The 20471-nt window shown below is 31.8% G+C and overlaps 1 protein-coding gene across 4 annotated transcripts in view; it reads right to left on the bottom strand.

Annotated features, from left to right (window-relative positions):
• LOC107442993 (uncharacterized) overlaps window positions 1-20471 on the bottom strand; it is a 128669-nt gene that overhangs the window by 70202 nt on the left and 37996 nt on the right. For 3 of the 4 annotated variants that reach the window (XM_087160494.1, XM_087160495.1, XM_087160497.1), the window contains 6 exons: window positions 20022-20239; window positions 19727-19845; window positions 19563-19659; window positions 14492-14602; window positions 2500-2600; window positions 822-911 (listed from right to left, as the gene is read on the bottom strand). In XM_087160494.1, the coding sequence (XP_087016620.1) occupies window positions 822-911; window positions 2500-2600; window positions 14492-14602; window positions 19563-19659; window positions 19727-19845; window positions 20022-20239 (736 nt within the window). The remainder of the gene's footprint in view (window positions 1-821; window positions 912-2499; window positions 2601-14491; window positions 14603-19562; window positions 19660-19726; window positions 19846-20021; window positions 20240-20471) is intronic. The other variant, XM_087160496.1, reaches the window with a different exon arrangement.

Here is a 20471-nt window from a genome sequence, read left to right on the forward strand (position 1 = left end):
CTTTCGTATGTTACAAAAAGAGTTCATGATGATGGGCACAGCATATTAAGAAAAAAATGTGACGGTGTATTTTGACCAGCATGATGAGTTGAGAATTTTGCTTCAAATCAGGGCATTTGTTAATTTTGTTTAAAATTTTGAAATTAAACTTGTGGATATTTATTTCTCGAACGCAGAATAAGGAAATGCGTGTTCTATTTACCTATCTACATATAAAACTAAGTTTAATTTCTTTAAAAGAAAAATGTGACGTTAAGGCTTCCAGGAAGAAAAAATTTCTTTTGTCGTGAAATGCTGTCAAGAATCTTCCTTTTAATACTGTTTTAAAATAATGTTTCTGTGTGGGGGAAAAACATACTTGAATTTGAGAATATCTGGAGAAAAAAAACTTTTCCAATGTTATTATTTTCTTTGTAACACATTAGCTCAGTCTTTTTTTTTATTATCATTATTTTTGTTGAAATGTACGAAACGCATTACACAGTTTTAAAATTTCATTATTTAATTGAAACATACTTTTTTACTGAGTTGCTTGCAAAAATTAAACATTTTATGATTTATTACAAATTCTATCGAATTTGTTTTTGTTTTTTTTGGAAAATTATATCAACTTGTAAACACATCGTAATCCACTTTTAACCGTCAAAATATGTCCATTATGGTTAAAGAAAATACTTTTTAATGAAGAAACACACTGATTTTCTGAAATTTTTAAATTAATTATTCTTTTGTAGTCAATAGATTCAGAAATTCTAGATGAGTTTTACCCTGTTATTAAGGGGAATACAACACTAATAATATAGTATATGACTTCGTCTTACCTCCTCAGCCGGGGAACTTCCTGCGAGAGCAACCAAATGCAAATTATCTTTGCACACAGAAAAATTTGCGTCGCACATTTCTTTCATAATCTAAAAGGAGTGAAAAAAAAGTCAATTATTTAATATTTGCCATAGATTATAATTTGTGAATGAAAGATATCTTAAAAACTATGCTGTAATCTGAAATTTTTTTATTTATTGAAAGACTCTGACAATTGCATGTTATTTGAAGTTCATATGGCAAGGGGACTCCAACCCATGGTCCGTCTACCACAGAGGACATTTTACTTCAACACTGAGGTTCGTGCTAGCCGGGTGTGGAATTCGTATCGACTAGCCATCGCTGGGATTCGAACCTGGTTAACTCATTGGGAGACGAACGCTCTATCCCCTGAGCCGCTTTCGCCAATAATGTCGTACACTTGGAAACTGCCAGAAAACATTGATTTATTGTTTTCAAATCGAGCGTGATACAATGGAAGTTTTGTTTTCACCAAGCGCTATCCTGAACATTCTACGCAAAACAGAAATAGGGCTAAACATGTATGTTTTTAATTGTGTTATAAAGATAATTATATTTTAATAAGAAGATTACTATATAATTTTATAATGTATAATTTCTATCCGCTTTCGATCTATTTACCTTAGCTCGAATGCGTTTCCAATCTGCGTATGTTTTATTTGCAAACTAATTTTGTTTTAAAAATCAGTATATGTATGTAGCTTAAATTAATGACTTTTTATTGTAAACCTGAAACTGTAAATACTCACTCTGATTATAAATTTTAGTGTCACTGAATTAAAAAAAGGTGACATTAACGAGAAAACACATGCCGACTCCTCAATGTTAATTTTATTTTTTGAGTATTTCGCCATACATCGAAAACTTTTTAAGCGAATTGAAAACTTTTTGCAAGTAACTGTAAAATTCATTTATTCAAACATGATTCCATAAACTTTTAGTGAATTTTTAGTGAATATCTATTATTTTTTATTGTTTTATTTCATGAGCGTCGAAACAATTCTGAATTATGAAATATAAAATTTTTTACATAATTTTAAAGAATGTCATTTTAAAAGGCAAAGTACAAAGTTTGAACGAAATCAGTCGGATGGTTCCTGAGAAAACGAATTTTAAAGAAGCTATATTTTTAAAATTTAATTTCTCAGGAACTATTCGACCTTTCAAAATAACATACTTCAAAATTATGGTATGGCGAAATACGCAAAAAATAAATTTAACATATAAAGGGGTTCAAATTTTTGACCGCTCTCCTGACCGAATTATGGGGGACTCTATTTTCCAGATTGCGGCCTTTCTCTGTATTTTTGAGGTTCAGAAATTTGAATCCGTTGTAAAAAAAGATATGTTTATTCAGAGAAAGTACGGTTTTGTGTGTGATTTCGTAACTTAAAACATCGTTTTCACTTATTAATTAGCATATTTGAGGTCACCCCCTCAAACCATTAAGATTGAGTCCTAGAAAGTAATAATCCGATCATTAGATCAAAAGTTATTGAAAGTGTTTTTATTTCTCGCACTGTACTTCCCTTGTAAGAAGTGTAAAAAAATATTTTTGATTAAACCATGAACAATGCTTGGTTCTCGGTCCCACTAAACCACTTTGGTGTAAAGCCACCGTTTTTGGTGTACTTAAAAGTAAATAAAATAATTAACCTGTAGAGTGAATTTTCTTCGAATAGCATTGCACAATGAATTCTCTTCTTTATCTAAATTCAAAGTGATTTCTTGTTTTAGAAGTTCACTCAGAGATTGTACTGGAAAAAGAAAGAAATCACTCTAATTATGGTGACTTAAATACCAATGAATAATTTATATCAATATCGATGTTATTGAAGAAGCGCAATTCTCATGTAAATAAAAGAGACGTCAGTACGATGGGGTCGTTACAAGCAATGCAAAGTTATGCTGAATTGAATGAGATCAATCAGACTAATACTTTAGAAGCGTGTCATAAACAAAAAGTACAATTTTGTACTCGTACTTATTTACGCGTCTTATATTGCTATGCAGACAAGTGTGATGACATCATATCTGCAAAGGTTTTTCCCAACGAGTATTGTCACATTAAGTGAAAAACGTTTCAACGAACTTTCGCAATTATATGAGGTTTCATCAGAGTGATGCAAGAGACAAGTCGTTATCTGGAATTGAACAACAACTATTTCTGGATGCGTAACTTATGAGTCGATGTAACAGTTTCTCGAGTGAAAAGCACTCCTCCCGAAAACAAATCTATATATATACAGTGGTGGCCAAAAGTGTGGACACTTTTTGAAAGTTTCATGTTTTTCAACTTTGTGTGCTTGTAGAATATATTAATTTTCACTTAAATACAAACGTTTATATATCGAATTGAAGGTAATTTAATGTAGAATTATTTAATAATAAATACAGTATTACATTATCTGTATTACAAAAAAAGTTATGCAATTAACAGTACGATCTATCTTAGATTTGCATTTTTTTAAAGTGATATTTACACAATCAATACTTAGTAGGATAACCTTTAATTTTTAAGACAGCTTCACAGCGTCTTTTCATCGAGTGAACGAGTGTTTGGAGTTCATCTTTCGTAATCACATGGTGCCAAGAATCAATTATAGCTTCACTTAGTTGTGTTTTATAGGATGGACGTTTTTTTCGTACAAGAATTTTCAAACGTCGCTACAAATTTTCGATTTGATTGAGATCAGGGCTGTTTCCTGGCCATGGTAATATATCTATGCCTTTATTTTGAAAGCATGCTTTGCATACTTTTGCTGTGTGGCATGGAGCTGAATCCTGCTGAAAAATAAATGGTTCGTTGTTGGGGTAGAGATCCCTGATGGAAGGTATCAATTTTGGTTTCAGGACAGTTTTGATGTATTTTTTGGCATTCAGGATGCCAAATCAGGCCGAAAAAAATTCACAAGTGCTACTACCGATAGGGAAATTAAATGGCTATGCCTTCAAGATAGAAAAATGTCATCAGATGCCATTAGATGTGAAATGAATGCAGCGGGTATTGCAGTAAACTCAAGAACAATAAGAATAAGCTTATCAGGATTTGGACTACAAGCTAGAATTCCAACGAAAAAACCATATTTAAATCAAAAGCAACGCAAAACGCGAGTTAAGTCGGCAAAAGAACACATTAAATGGTCAGAAAATCAATGGAAGCAAGTAATCTGGAGTGATGAGAGTAAAATATCGCTCTTTGGAAGTGATGGTAGAAAATACGTGAGACGTAGAGTAGGTGAAGAGCTTCATCCTGATTGCATTGAAGCAACTACTAAAAATCCAACAAATGTCATGATTTGGGCATGTATATCTGCAGATGGTGTGGGCCGAATTCAAGTGATTGATGGCATCCTGAATGCCAAAAAATACATCGAAACTGCCCTGAAACCAAAATTGATACCTTCCATCAAGGATCTCTTCTCCAACAACGCACCATTTATTTTTCAGCAGGATTCAGCTCTATGCCACACAGCAAAAGTATGCAAAGCATGGTTTCAAAATAAAGGCATAGATATATTACCATGGCCAGGAAACAGCCCATGATCTCAATCCAATTGAAAATTTGGGGCGACGATTTAAAATTTTTGTACGAAAAAAACGTCCATCCAATAAAAGACAACTTATTGAAGCTCTAATTGATTCTTGGCACCATGTGATTACGAAAGATGAACTCCAAACACTCGTTCACTCGATGAAAAGACGCTATGAAGCTGTCTTAAAAATTAAGGGTTATCCTACTAAGTATTGATTGTGTAAGTATCACTTTAAAAAAATGCAAATCTAAGATAGATCTTACTATTAATTGCATAACTTTTTTTGTAATACAGATATTGTAATACTGTATTTATTATTAAATTCTACATTAAATTACCTTCAATTTGATATATAAACGTTTGTATTTAAGTGAAAATTAATATATTCTACAAGCACACAAAGTTGAAAAACATGAAACTTTCAAAAAGTGTCCACACTTTTGGCCACCACTGTATATATAAATGAATGTGTGTTTGTCTGTCTGTTTGTCCTTCATAGACTCTTAAACTATCCGACAGAAAGCTATAAAACTTGGCATACATAGAGCCCCTGAATTAGACAGGCCGACTCATCATCTATTTTTGCTCCAAAGAGCTAACATAAGCACAATACTAACATAACGTTAACTTGTGAACTTTTTTGCTCCAATATTGCTTGATAGGTCAATTCTGATAGTATAGGAGCCTTAGGCATACACAAAATTCAAAGCACGAGGAAGGTTTCTGTCGACATTAGAACATTCTGAGACAAACCGTTCCAGCGGTATCAGCGACAATCGAAATGGAATTTTCTGATTGATTAAAAGTTAGCCATTGTTTTAAATTTTGCTATAAATGATTCAGTTTTCAAATATCTTGAAGATAGCAACAGTGATATTTTCTATCTTATAGCTCTATTCTTTTAGGAAAGTAAATTACATATACTTTAATATTTAATTATAATTCGCGTAATTTTCTTTATGTCAGGTGAGCACAAGCACGTAAAATCAACGAGAATAGATTTCGTAATTGGGTATACTATAGCCTACGTCACAGATCGTGTTATTCCTACTAAATTTAACTAGTAAACAGCATTTTCTGCGAACCTGATTTCTAGCAACAAGAAAAAGCATCAAACGAAGTGTCTTGTTATAAGTCGCTACTCGCCAGGTTGGAATTGCATCAGTCTAGTTCCTTTGGAAATAATTTATATTCTTGTTTTACCGAAGTTTATGAATTTAGTAAGCATATTTAAAACTCAGTTTATTAATTAAACTAAAAGGTAAATGTTATTCCTAGTAAGTGGACGTAGTTGTGCTTTTTTCATATTATACCCAATTATTGGTCGTATCACGGATTTAGTATTCGCGATAGCAACGAACTATAGGGGGCGTTGTTGTATGATACGAATACCTGTGATTTCTATATGAACAGTCATTCAGTTACTCTTGAGACGTCTTTAATGCAGCGTGTAGGATTGCAACGTTCCTTCTTAATTGTGGCTCATTAAATTTCGAAAAGAAAAATGTTTGATATTCTTTCTTATGCAAACGAAAACAAAATGTTATCTCTTTTTATTAGAGAAGGAATATCCAAATGAAAAATATTTGTACATAAACAGAAAAAAATATGTATATTCTTATAAGAGTTAAAACCTAATGCCCGAGAAATAGTTTTACTAAATTTAATGATATAACATGAAAGGCCCATTAAAACTTTACATTCCATAGTTTTAAGAATCATATTACTTCAAAAATTAAAATGAACAAAAAGTAGGACATAAAGTCTCATAATTTTATATAATTTAATTTTGTAAACAAAGTTTTTTGACAACAATTTTTATCAAAAAATTTCCAATTTCAATAAAAATCATTACTTAGAAACTAAAAAACGTGAAATAAAGAATGCTAACGAAACAAAAACAAAAAAACAATTATTGTTTGTCTCCATTTTTTAGTGCTACGAAAATTCGTCTTTGGGATTTGCCAAAAACAAAACAAGATGCAATTTTATTTTTTCAGGAGCGAAATATTTTACCGAAAAAACGAAAATGTACTAATTCCCACGACATGAAACTTTATCTAGGTAAACGTACGTTTTGGAAATGTTATTTCATTTGGAATCTTATTTATCAGAGTTCATATGGCGATTTGATTGTTTTGAATCTATGCTAAACTCTATTCGCGATCGCAACCCTCGAGTACGCCATCTAGCGGGAGCCTGTAAATATCAGACATTAATTTATCACGCTTTCATTTAGTTCCATCAAAATCATTGACTGAATCAGACGCCATTTTTTAGCAGCAAATAAGAAACAAAATTTCCCTAAGGAAAAGGCCGAAGAACTTGAAACAAATCTCCAGAATATTAGTAAATCTTTCAGGTACAGAACACGCCAAACATTTGAAGAAAAATTCCTCAATAATTTTTTATTTCTATTATCAATAAACTTCCAACTGATGACTTCCGATTTCGGATACTGTTACAAATGTGTGTATTAAGGTAAAATGCATTTCTTCTGTCTTCAATTCATTACGAATTAAAGTGAAGTCAACATTGCTTTCGTCATTCCAGTGAATAAATATGAATTTAGAACATACAGAATTGTAATAGTTATAGCATATTCTTCTTCGTTATAGAATAGTATATATTTCTGTATCCATATAATTCGGAAAACAACAATAAAAAATTATCCAAGTTACTTGAAATAGTGCCATTTGTGCTGATTCTTAATTAATTTTAATCGTTTTCTTGGTAAGTATTTTTTAGTTTTGAAAGAATAAGTTCAACTAGAATTCAGCTATTCTGTTTTAAGCTACATATTCAAATTCCTATCAATTATAAAATTTTGCTGTGTAGTATGTTATCTAAAAGTAATGAAGGGATAAACTATGTATCTATTATTTGAGAATAAAGTTTTCAAACAAGGAACTTATCATTTTGGAATTCTCCGGGAATTATAAATCAGGTAAGTGCAATGATTTTTACAATAAAAAATTTTCTTGTAAATATTTTTTTTTCATTTGATGATGGTTCTCTACAGAATGGTTATTTACGTCTGATTAAGAACTATAAGAATAATAAAAAAAGAAACAATATGAAAGTTTTTATTTCAATGTAAAGAATTCTTAAAATCGTTTTTTTATCCTAAGAATTCTTTATTTTCCGTTTTTTAGTTTATAATTTTTTGATAAAAATTGTTCTCAAAATACTTTTTTTTTAAAATTAAATGGTATAACATTATGTGTTTATGTATACTTCTTGTATATTCCAATGTTTGAAGTAATATGATTCAGAAAAGTATGGAATAAAAATTCGGTACTTACGTATTAACGCCACCGCCGCTACAGATTTGGCGGTTTTTAAGTGCCGCCAATCTACACTTAAAATTTTTGCGACAATTCATAAAATAAAACACTTTATTTAAAATCAAAATAGTCAATCGGATTTCGGTGGAAAATGAGCCGATATAGAGTTTAGCATAGATTCAAAACAATCATATCGCCATATGAACTCTGATAAATAAGATTCCAAATGAAATAACATTTCCAAAACGGAAGTTTACCAAGATAAAGTTTCATGCTGTGAGAATTGGTACATTTTCGATTTTTCGGTAAAATATTTCCCTCCTGAAAAAATAAAATTGCATCTTGTTTTGTTTTTGGCAAATCCCAAAGACGAATTTTCGTAGCACTAAAAATGGCGACAAAAAAGAATTGTTTTTTTGTTTTTGTTTCGTCAGCATTCTTTATTTTACGTTTCTTAGTTTCTAAATAATGACTTTTATTGAAACTTGAAATTTTTTGATAAAAATTGTTGTCAAAAAACTTTGTTTACAAAATTAAATTTCATAAAATTATGAGGCTTATGTATACTTTTTGTTCATTTTAATTTTTGAAGTAGTATGATTCTTAAAACTATAGAATGTAAAGTTTAAATGGGCCTTTCATGTTATATCATTAAATTTAGTAATACTATTTCTCGGGCATTAGGTTTTAACTCTTATAAGAATATACATATTTTTTTCTGTTAATGCACAAATATTTTTACGATGTGTTTTGGATATTCCTTCTCTAATAAAAAGAGATACTATTTTGTTTTCGTTTGCATAAGAAAGAATATCAAGCATTTTTCTTTTTTAAATTTAACTAGCCACAATAAAGAAGGAACGTTGCAATGCTACGTGCTACATTAACGACGTCTCTGGAGTAACTGAATGACTGTTCATATAGAAATAGCAGGTATTAGTCTCATACAACAACGCCCCCTATAGTTCGTTGCGATCGCGAATATCGGCCCATTTTCCACCGAAATTCGACTGACTACTTTGATTTTAAATAAAGTGTTTTATTTTATGATTTGTCGCAAAAATTTTAATAATGATTGGCGGCACTTAAAAACCGCCAAATCTGTAGCGGCGTTGGCGTTAATACGTAAGTGCCGAATTTTTATTCCATACTTTTCTGAATCATATTACTTCAAACATTAGAATATACAAGAAGTATGCATAAACACATAATGTTATACCATTTAATTTTAAAAAAAAAGTATTTTGACAACAATTTTTATCAAAAAATTATAAACTAAAAGACGGAAAATAAAGAATTCTTAGGATAAAAAACGATTTAAAGAATTCTTCACATTGAAATAAAAATTTTCATATTGTTTCTTTTTTTATTATTCTTATAGTTCTTAATCAGACGTAGAAAACCATTCTGCAGAAAACTATCATCAAAAAAGAAAAAAAAGTATTTAGAAGCAAATTTTTTATTATAAAAATCATAACACTCACCTGTTTTATAAATCCGCAGAGTTCCAAATGAAATGTTCTTCACTTGAAAATTTTATTTTCAAATAATATATGCATAGATTATCCTTTCATTACATTTAGATAACATACTACACATCAAAATTTTATAATTGTAAGATCTCGATATGAATTTGAGTATGTAGCTTAAAAACAAAATTAGCTGAATTCTAGTTGAAATTATTCTTTCAAAACTAAAAAATGCTTACCAAGAAAACTGTTATAAATCGAGCATGCTATCAGCGAGCCCCACGCTATATTTGCTTATCTTGTAGAGTTGCACTTTCGTAATCTGGCAACTTCTATTTCTTGTATATTCTGAGTTTACTTTTTCTAATCGTTCTTTTTCCTTTTTTTATTTCTAAGTTCATATTAAATACTATTTTAAATAGCTGTCACCTTTATTTTGCTAATATTTACAACAGGTTATGGGCCCAGCACGCTTCCACTGCGTGGATAGCTGTTTTTGACGACGTGTATGAACTTTTGTATGCCAAATCGTGAGTAGTACTTCGTTTTTCATTAACGTTAGTGGTGAAGTGATTGCTCATTTTTGTGGATTAACAGTTTGGCGATGGAAGGAAAGAACTTTTTTACAGTGCACGAAGTTGGAAGGTGCGTCCAACTGGACTGACTGGAAATTAGAAATTAATTCTTTATTCGTCTTAAATGATTGTGTTGGAATTTTGGATGGCTCAGTTGTAGAACCGTCGGTACCTGTGAAAGACGCCAGTGCCGAGACGGTCAGCGAGTACAACAAAGCTCTCGTATCCTGCACAAAGACGAATGCGAAAGCCGCCATAATTATTCGATCAAATGTATCGGCGGATATTTTAAATTTAATTCGTATGCATGGTAACTCTGCACGGGAAATATGGAAGGAGTTGCTGAACAACTTCGACAAAGTGTCGAGTGTAAAATTGGATACTCTCCCTCAACAATTTTTCACTTTCAAAATAGAGAAGGATGAAGACGTTATGAAATCTCTCGCACGTTTGCGTACGTTATGGGTCGACTTGCAACGGGAACAGGAGGCGAGCGGCGAAGGGAAGTTGCCTCAAAATCTGCTCATGCCGCGTATATTATCGATTCTTCCGGATGATGAATACAGAGAGTTCAAGTCGCAATGGGACTCGTTACCAAAAGCTGAAAAGTCACCCGAGAGATTGATGGAACAAATAAAGATGCGCCTTCAAAGGCAAAGTGCATGCATGAAAGAAGATGCGACAACAGATTTTGTAACAAGCGGTGCAAGGCGCGGTGCCAACGGAGAGAAGAAATGGAGGAAGGGGACAAGGTCCCAGATGGCGAGAAAATCTCAACCTTCAACAGCTACAGGTATGAAACTTAGTAAGGCCAATGATGGTGTGAGAAGCTTCCGTGACAACTGTTTTCGGTGCAATAAGCCAAGGCATATGGGAAAATTTTGTCCTGATTTTCCAGACAAGCCGAAGATGTCGGGTAATAAAACCGAAACCTTTCTTACTCAATGTAGTGCTTTTATTTGCCAAAATGACAGTAGCCGAAATGTGTGGCTCAAAGACGATGGAGCTACAGCACACATCACAAATTCAGCCGATTATTTCAAGACGTATCGTCATTTTGACAAGCCAGTAGAAATCGTAGTTGGTAACAAACAGACAATACCAGCGTATGGCTGCGGAGAAATTGACATGTGCGCAACTATTGGAACCCTGCAAAAGTATATTGAGCTCAGTGATGTATTGTATGCACCAGATATCAGCAAAAATTTACTATCAGCTTCAAAGGCGATGAAACGAGGAATATCAAACTTCGGAGATTCGGATGACATGGTTTGTCGTTTCTTTCGTAAAGAAAACCCTGAAAATATACTTTTAGAAGCTCCATGTTCATCAAGTGGTCTATTTGAATTACGTGCAAAACCGGTCAAGCCAGAAGGAGGTTCTGCTGCTTCAGCTTACCTAGTCGACGATGACGTAACAACACCTTACACAGATGCAACAATGGTGACAACGACAAAGTTGCCACTTTCAGTTTGGCCCAGAAGACTCGGGCATCAGGGAGTACAATATGTGAAACAGTACTTGCGCCAAAATGATATAGACTTCACTGATGATGGACTCTTTTGTGAACCTTGCAGATATGGTAAACAGTGCCGACGGACTTTCAAATCAAAACGATTTAAAACGAAGGAGTCAGGTGAAATCATACATGCAGATTTACTCGAATCACCAATTTTGTCAAGAGGTGGAAAGAAGTACATGCTAGTGATCAAAGATGCAAGTTTGTTCAAGATGAGTTTGCTAAAGAATATTTTGAACTAGGCTACGTCAGAAGTGATGAGCAACGAGCAGACATTCTGACGAAGGCACTTCCAGCACCTCAGTTTCATGCCCAAAAGATATTACTCGGTGTGACTGCAGTTCTTTGAGTGACAATATTGACTACTGACTGTTTTCATGCTCGAAGGAGGCTGGTAGCAGAGCGTGGTTTGCGAAGTATTATTAAAAAATTTATTAATAATCAGCAAAAATGATACTATTTCACGTAATTTGGATGATTCTTTATTGTTGTTTTCCGAATTATATAGATACAGAAATATATACTATTCTATAAAGAAGAAGAATATTCTATAAATATTACAGTTCTGTAAATTCTGAATTCACTTTATTTATTGGAATGACGAAAGCAATGTTGACTTTACATTAATTTGTTATGAATTGAAGACAGAAAAAATTATTTTACCGTAATACACTCATCTGTAACAGCAAGTGATCATAAAATTGGAAATTATATTGTTGGTAATAGAAAGGTAAAACCTATTGTGAAATTATTCTTCAAATGCTTGGCGTGTTCTGCTTCAATGTTTGGCATGTTTTGGTTAGTTTTTTCAAGAAGTTCTACCTTTTCCTTAGGGGAATTATGGTTCTTATTTGCTGCTAAGAAAATGGCATCCGTCATTGCCAATGGTTATGTGGGAACTAATCCCCAAAATTTTCAGTCTCCCGCTAGAGAGCGTAGAGCGTTGCGATCGCGAATTGCGAAAACTGTTTACTAAAAATAAAGGTAAAAGCAAATTTTATTCAAATTGCACGTTTTTAATAATTATTCGTATTTAGTATGCAATTTTAGGTTAGCACAATTAAATATAATTTTTGAAGGTTTCATTGCTGACAGTTGTCATTTGAAAACTATTAGATTGTTTATTATTACAAAGTTTGCGAATTCACATTAATTTTATTTCGTTGATTTAAAAAATAGATTTTTTTTTAAATTTTATCATTATTATATTTCTTATTTAATTTATTTCATTTTATTGCTTTTTTTATTATTTAAAATAAATATGTGAATTTTCGATTTAGCAAATTTGCGACCACTGTCAACTTTTACATTTCTTTTTGTTTGAAAGAGAATATTTGCAAAAATATGCCGCCTAAACGAATCGCTCTCAGTTGATCAACATCTCAAGCACGCGAAAAAGGAACTACCCGTGTTTCAGAAGCATCGGAGCAACGGAAAAAAGGCTTGAAACTAACCGAGAGCACAATGCTTTAGCCCGTTCCTCAGAAACGTCTGAGCAGCAGGAAAGAAGACTGTTAACAAATCAACTACGCACTACCCAAGCCCGTTTTTTGGAAGCATCAGAGCAACGGGAAAGAAGACTGTTAACAAATCAACTACGCACTACTCAAGCCCGTTCGTCGAAAACATCAGAGCAACGGTATGCAAGAATGAAAATCAATCAAGAACGCACTTCGCTATTCAGACGCTGCCAATATTCTGATTTGAATCTCAATGCATTTCACTATGATCAGACAACTAACTATACTCTTTCACCCAAGCGTCATCATCGGAAAAAAGGATCAATTGTGTATGTTTTGTAGTGCTCTCAAATTTAAGAATGAAACAGCTGGAATTTGCTGTTCTGGAGGCAAAGTGAAACTACCAGATTTATCGTCGCCAGCTGAGCCATTATCAACGTTGTTATCGGGTCAAGCAAATCAATAGAAACTTTTCTTGGTGAATACATTCAGTTTGGTCAGTACATTCGTGTTTCCAAATGACTTCATTCGGTGCTTCAAGTATCGGTGTGCATATGGGCTACCAGAGTTATTTATTACATTCACATGCAATCTGGCTTGAGCTAAAATTAAAGAGCTTTAGAAACTTAGGCAAACGTCATCGGATCTTCATGATGCATTACCGCACGTGAATTGAAACAAATATTAAGCTCTATACTTGGTTTTATTGCGAAAAGTCATGTTTTTGGAGGGACACGGTGTTTGATGTATTCTATTGCATGGCAGAAAAAGAGAATTGCCACATGATTTGGTTCATTGAAAAAATCACACCATGACAAATTCGTTAGCTCATATCAGCAGAAATATTCATGCCACCATTGATCCAGACTTTTTTCAGATCATCATCCAAAATATGTTTCATGGGTCGGTGTGCATCACCATACATGTCTGTTTGAAAATGCACTAACGATATCCTAGAGAATTAACTGTTGAGACTATCACTGGCTTTTTCACCATTAAATAAAATTCTCATTTCAAATCATAATCACAAATCTCATTTACACACTTAAATACAAAATTTAAATTCAAACTGAAAGCGTTGCAACGCACACGAGGTACAGCTAGTTAGAAATAAAACTCTATGCTGTCATTTTTTTTTTCATACCCCGGCAGCAACTAATTTACAGGAGGGCACTCGAGGTTGGGGCCCAACACCAAATTACATAATAAAAAGAAATATTTTTTTATTTTTTCCAAGCAGTTTGGCCCTTAATTTAATGATAGGGCACCCACATTTTTATTTCACTTTTTCGTATTATGATGCCAACTTTCATGTCAGTATTTTCAAAATGTGAAATACATTTAATGTAAGCTATTTTCATTTCATAAAATTATTATTTCCTCAAGCAAACTTGATGAGCAGTGTTTTTTAATGTAAATAATAAATCCTACAAATTATTTTTTAGAATTCCATGGATGCTTTGCTAGATACTAGAGTACGAATATCTTGCATCCTACATATTTTTCATCGTTCTCACCAGCAACTCTTACTCAAGCAATTAAATTTTAGTATTTATTTTCATGGTTCAGCTAAATTAAATTTTAAATTTTAAAGGTAGTTTTACAATATGTCTAAAAAAATTTCTAAAAAAATACGAGTGTGATTAAAAACCATGCAGTTTATCCGAAACTTTTTGCAATTCGGGCCTCTGAAGGAATTTTTCTCCCGACGTATCCCATCAGACACTGAGAATATCCTTTCTTTTATATTAAAAACACCTGACGCATTTACTTGTTCTAAATGAAGAAACAAAATATTTTACTTTTGTTGTCGTCTGTGTCCATTTCCCTTCCGCTAATCAGGTCATCCAAGATGAAGTTTAAATCGACGGATTCTTGAAAGTCAGACAGTTGCTTTTTTTTCTTCCGTAAATCTAAAAATTTCATTCTCACCATTACATCTATACATCTATACATCTATATACATAATAATAAACGCGGCTGTGTGTGTGTGTCTGTAATCACAATATATCGCCCCAGAAGCCTCGCCCGGGCACGAAACTCGGCCCATAATTGTGTTTTGACATAATGAAGAAGTATTTTTTTCTTTTTCAAAAATTTTGATTAGTTATTTAGTTATCAGTCATTTTGTAAGTCTATGCTTTTCGTCTGCTTTTTCGTCTTCAAAGAGCCATATTCAAAAAACTATAAAAAATGCATATACTTTTCCCCACTCTTATAAATGTATGCTAATGCGAACCTCACAATTGAAATATTAATTTTCGACAACTTAAACCAATAATATACGAAGGAATTAATAATTTAATTATAAAGTTCGCATTAGTTTACATTCATTAAAGTGGAGAAAAGTTTAACTTTTGTATTAAAAATGTGGCAACATATTCGATACGTAAATAGAACGCTTCGCTTTGATATATTTGTCGCTGTTCATAATTGAATAAGTTTTTCTTCTTCTTTCCACGCTCTATTTTTTTTTCTTAAGCGAAGACGATAATTTTTATAGCGATATTGTAGTACTTTGTACAACTAAAAATTCTCTTCACAACACTTTAAAAATATCTACTTTATTTTCTTTATATATACAGAGAACAATCGGCAAAGAATTCGATTAGGTTGAAAAACATTTCGCTAAAAAGGAACGAATTCCAAAAGAAAAAATAAACAACTTAAAGAATAAAAATGCTGATGCCAGCCAATTTTTTGAAAGTTAACTTAGAAATAACAAATCAAACGATGTTAAATAACAAACCAAACGATGTTAACAAAATGACGTAGAAAGCGCAACTAGATCAAAAGTATACAAGCACAACTAGATCAAATTATAATACCTGAGTGCTTGACGTAACAGATATAGAAATAGAATTTGATACCATAAAAAATTATATAGAAATAGAAATTGATACCATAAAAAATTTATTCGTTTTCGTGTTCTTTTCATGTATTTAGCATTTTAGTTTTTTTTTCTTAAGCGTTGTAGCTATATAATTTCAAACATCCTCAAGAGCTATAACACATCTGCAGCAGAACTGGATATGAAGACAAAATTGCTGGACAGGAACACTTTAATTGTCCACTAATCTTCAGTTATCCTGCTATGTTTTAAAAAACTTTATTTGTGAAAACCTTCAGACTGGCGGACAGCTGGCCGCCTTAGGTGGCTAGTTTACAATATAAAGACATTTATGTTAGTTGATTCGATACACAGAAAGGGTTAACGATGGATGGTATCAAAAAAGTCTTTTGAAATCTGTTTATGCGTGCATTTTTGTGTTTTTTAAAAATGTGCTCGTGCAGGAAATGATTTGCTTAACATGATGAATGTGCCTTGCAACACAAAAACAATAAAAAAGGCAATGAAAATAATGTTATGAGTTTATAAATGTGAGTATAATTTTGTTTTTTTCTCCTTTGTTATGAGTCTAAATGTTTCGGACCAACCCTAAATAAACAGTTTAATTGGAAAATTAGCAAGAAAGTTGAATAATTCTAACGTAATTTTGAGAGAAAATAGCACCGTATGTATTCTTTATGGAAGACTCAATTCGGTAACATTTTTTGCCGACATGGCGATAATCATGGCGACTATTTTTGTGACAAAGAGATAGTTCTGGAAGTTTCGAGTATCAAAGCTATGGCCCCAATATTTAAGGAGTTTTGTGAAAATCGTCTAGAATATTGTCCGAAATTCCGGGATTCCGTCACTTAACTTATGCAAATAGGAGTGTATTTCGAAAGAGTATTAGTCTGAGACTGCATAATGTTCTGATCAGCAACCCTCTAGTGATTTCACGGAATCGTCGGAGGCTTTGAAGCGTATGTTTTGATGTATTGTGCTCTTAAATGAACTGTAATTAAGTGCTAGAAATAGCTTTTCTTCTGGAAGATTCTGCTAATAAATTTTTAAAATTTTAATGCTTGTGTCATTCATCTTCTACCAAAACGAACCCCTGTGCTTGGTACTATAAGAAAAAAAACTAGAAGTTTAAGATTTAAATCTATTGAAATTAAGATGAACAAAAAGTTTAATGTATAAACGAAATTTATATACTTTAAAGATAACAAGAAATAAATTTGAAAAGTTGTCTTGTTTTTTTTTCTTCAAGTTTTATATTTTATCGTCGGTTTTATTCCGGACACAACTCGAAATGCGTATTTAAGAAAATGGATGCAATTTTTCAATTTTTTTTTTATGAACATTTTTATTTTTTTTAAAGAATAAACAAATTAATTCATATACATTTGTAATGTTACATCGTCTATTTGCATAAATCAAGCAGTACATTTTGAGTCTTTTTTTCCAAGACATTAAAAGTCAACAGTTATTTTTGCAAGGTTCACACGGGTCCTTTATAATAGTGGTAGTACAGTTGGAACTTTTTGAAAAGTATAAACTATTAATTGTGCTTTGTTTACAAATTTTGCGATAATTGGGTACTTGCACTTCAAGAAGAAGATCCCATATACCCACACATGTGACGTATAGCGTCAGCGACAGCTGATCGTTTGTAAGTAAAATGGCGTGTTTAAGTTAAGCTTCTCCACATAATTCAAAATGTTAATTAAATGCTGGTCCGTATCGCTTATTGAATTTGTTGAAATATAATTCCTTCTCGCCTACATCTTTTTCTTAATTTAGATTTATTATTTTTTATGTATTTTATTGTAACCGTGATATATATTTATTTATTTTGTGTACCTGGTAACTTTGATTCATAATTAGTTTGCTTATGCTCTACATGGCTTCGTGCCTGTCTTTGTGTTGAGTTAGAAATATAAAGTGAAAGAATTGAAATCTTTGTGAAAGAATATAGTATATGTGTCACTTAAAGGAATTGGTGCTTGACAGGCTCGGCTTACAAGAAATTAAATGGAAAGAACAGTTGCTAACGTAAACTAGGGTTCCTCTATACTGGTTCTATTTTATATTTATTATTTCCCTCTCTCTCTCTCTCTCTCTCTCTCTCTCTCTATATTTATATATATATATATATATATATATATATATATATATATATATATATATATATATATATATATATATATATATATATATATATATATATATATATATATTTATATATTTATATCAGGATCGAGATACCCACACTACGTCACTTGCAGGTATCCCATTGAATAATTGCTTGTTTTGAGTTGTAAATCATTTTCTTGCAATTTCATCTTTTTCAAATTACCATTATACATTAGTTTCCAGTTTTGAAATAAGAATGAAGAGTAAATAGATATCTCGTTTAATTATTCCCACCCGTGTTTTTATTTGAATAAAAAGTATATTTTTTGGTAACTATTTATGTTCGTTTAAAGGTATTAAGACGTTCTTTTTCACAGAATAATTTTTTTCAAAAAATCAAAGCATTTTATTTAAATCTATAGGACAAAAAAGAAATTTTTTTTCTCTTTCATTGGTTCAGTTTTCATGTCGCAAACTGATTGGGTAAATTACGGATTTGAAATATCTAAAATATTTCAGAAAAATTTCTTGCAACATGTGAAAATACGCATCTCAATATTGTCAGATGCATTTAAGCAATAAAGAACATTTTTTAAAAAATGTGTACGAGTTAATTTATTTAGGCTGCTTTCAAATTTCAAGCAAATGACTAAATTATTATGCAACATTATCGTGACCATTAAATTAGTAAAAAAAAGAATGCTTTTAAAACGTCTTAAAAAATGTAGGTTGATTTTATAAACTTTATTGTAATATTTATGTCATATGTTTTACAAATTTGTAAGATATAGATGGGGAACTTTTTATTAAAATGCTCATTTATCATATAAAAATTTAGAATTTTCAAACATTTACATATAATTATGAAGTATTAAATTTTTTTGCATTTTCACCATTTACTAATACACTAGCTCGAAAACGCAGTCAGGTGTTCAAAATTCCTTGTATCAATAATCTCTGTAACAGCGCCACTTTAATAGATTGCAATTAAGTGATTACAGATATATACTGCTATATAATCAATGACTTGTAATCGCGATTGCATGCAAAAACACTTACAAGTAATCATTATTTCTTATTTCAAATAGTCCCAATGATTTGTAATCACTTCAGGAAATGATTACAGGAAAACAAGATTGCAAGTAATCAAAATGGTAATGATTATATGCAATCGTAATTACAAGTAATCAAAGTACACAGTTACAATATTAATTTCAATCATCAGATCTATGTATAGGATATGCAGATCTATGTATAGGATATGGATAGGATATGCAATAAAAGTATGTTCAGTACGCAAAATAAAAAACTGACCACTCTGAATAATTTTTGATTTAAAGCGATTCCCGAATCCGGAGTTTTGCCCAATAACAATAATACTTATTTTTAAATAAATAAGAGAACGTATGCACGAAATTTTAGTTTTACAGTAAAATTTGGGTTGGACATTTAAAAGGAGCATTTTTGGCCATTTCAATTTTTTTAAATACGTATTTTGAGCTGTGTTCATTTGGCTAAACATGCATTTTTTGTAGTTTTTTCAATACACAATTACATTTCAAGTTGTAGGATAAAAAAGCTCACCAATGATATTTTACAATCACTTTTGTTTTTTTCAACATTAAAAGAACAATGCAATTATATCACAAAAGAGTCCTCAAAATAGTTCAATGCATCAAAAAATCTTACTTTGAAACATAATGAATTAAGATTAAAGTGATAGAATGGAAGAAGTTTTAAAATATCAACTTTATGTGCGTGTGAAATTTATAAGAACATCAAGAAGCTTTAAAAATACTAAGGAAAAGTCTTCGATCAACATTTATTGTCACCGAAGAGAGCGAATGTTCATTAAAATACAAGTGCTGTATTAAAAGTGCTTAAATGTTTTGAAGAACCTTTACCTGTTTCCACTTCGGCTACTCGGCTGGCAGCCTTAAAATAATGTTTTTCTTCTCGCCTAATTGGGTCTTCCGCCGAACGACGACGTCTTCTTCTCAACTAAAAAATAAGAACTTATTAGTCTGGTTTCAATAAAAATGTCTACATTCTTTAAAATAATGGTTACCTGAAGATCGAATGATGTCTGAGTACGTATGTAGGAAGTGGCGTCGTTTTCGGTCGCTCCTCGCTTCTTTCTCTTCTTCACTCCGTGGCTGGTGACCATAGAAAGAGTAGATATTCCTCCTGTAAACACATATACTGATAACCCAAAAACAATTTCATTTAAACACTATTATAGAGATTTCCTTCTCCTTAAAAATTATAAACAAAGTGTTTGGAATAGAAATTTATAATGGTTCTTCAGATAATGAGAGAAATAAAAGTGTGGACCTAAAATCTTAGTTAAGAAAGCAACTTACGGCAGACTGTCATTCTGCCATCGTTGAACATCTGCATTTGTTCGGATCTGAGGTCCATCCTTTCCTTGTCGTTGAGGGCATCGCTGGGTGCAAAACGGACGATGTCATCAGTTGTGACCATTTTGTTTACCACAATCACAGTTTTGTCAATCTCGGGTGGCTGACTGGTAGATGTTAAACCGGCCACATTGTAATTGGATTTCTTATTTCCAGAGATGCTAAAAAGAAGAAAGATTGATGTTTACAAGACCCTCCTAGATTTTTGAGAGCTATAAATGAGGCCTATGGGAAAAATATGATTGGTTTTACTCTCGAGGGTTTTTTATTACGACCAAAAATCTTAAGAAGGTAAAAAATACTCGATTGAAGTAAACATTTAGAAAGTCTTATACCGTATCTCATTATATGAATGGACTGTATTTTTTATGACCAAAATTTGAAGAAATACAC

The sequence above is a fragment of the Parasteatoda tepidariorum genome, chromosome 4, assembly GCF_982258835.1.
Source record: "Parasteatoda tepidariorum strain Cologne lab strain chromosome 4, Ptep-v5.0, whole genome shotgun sequence".
Lineage (NCBI taxonomy): Eukaryota > Metazoa > Arthropoda > Arachnida > Araneae > Theridiidae > Parasteatoda > Parasteatoda tepidariorum.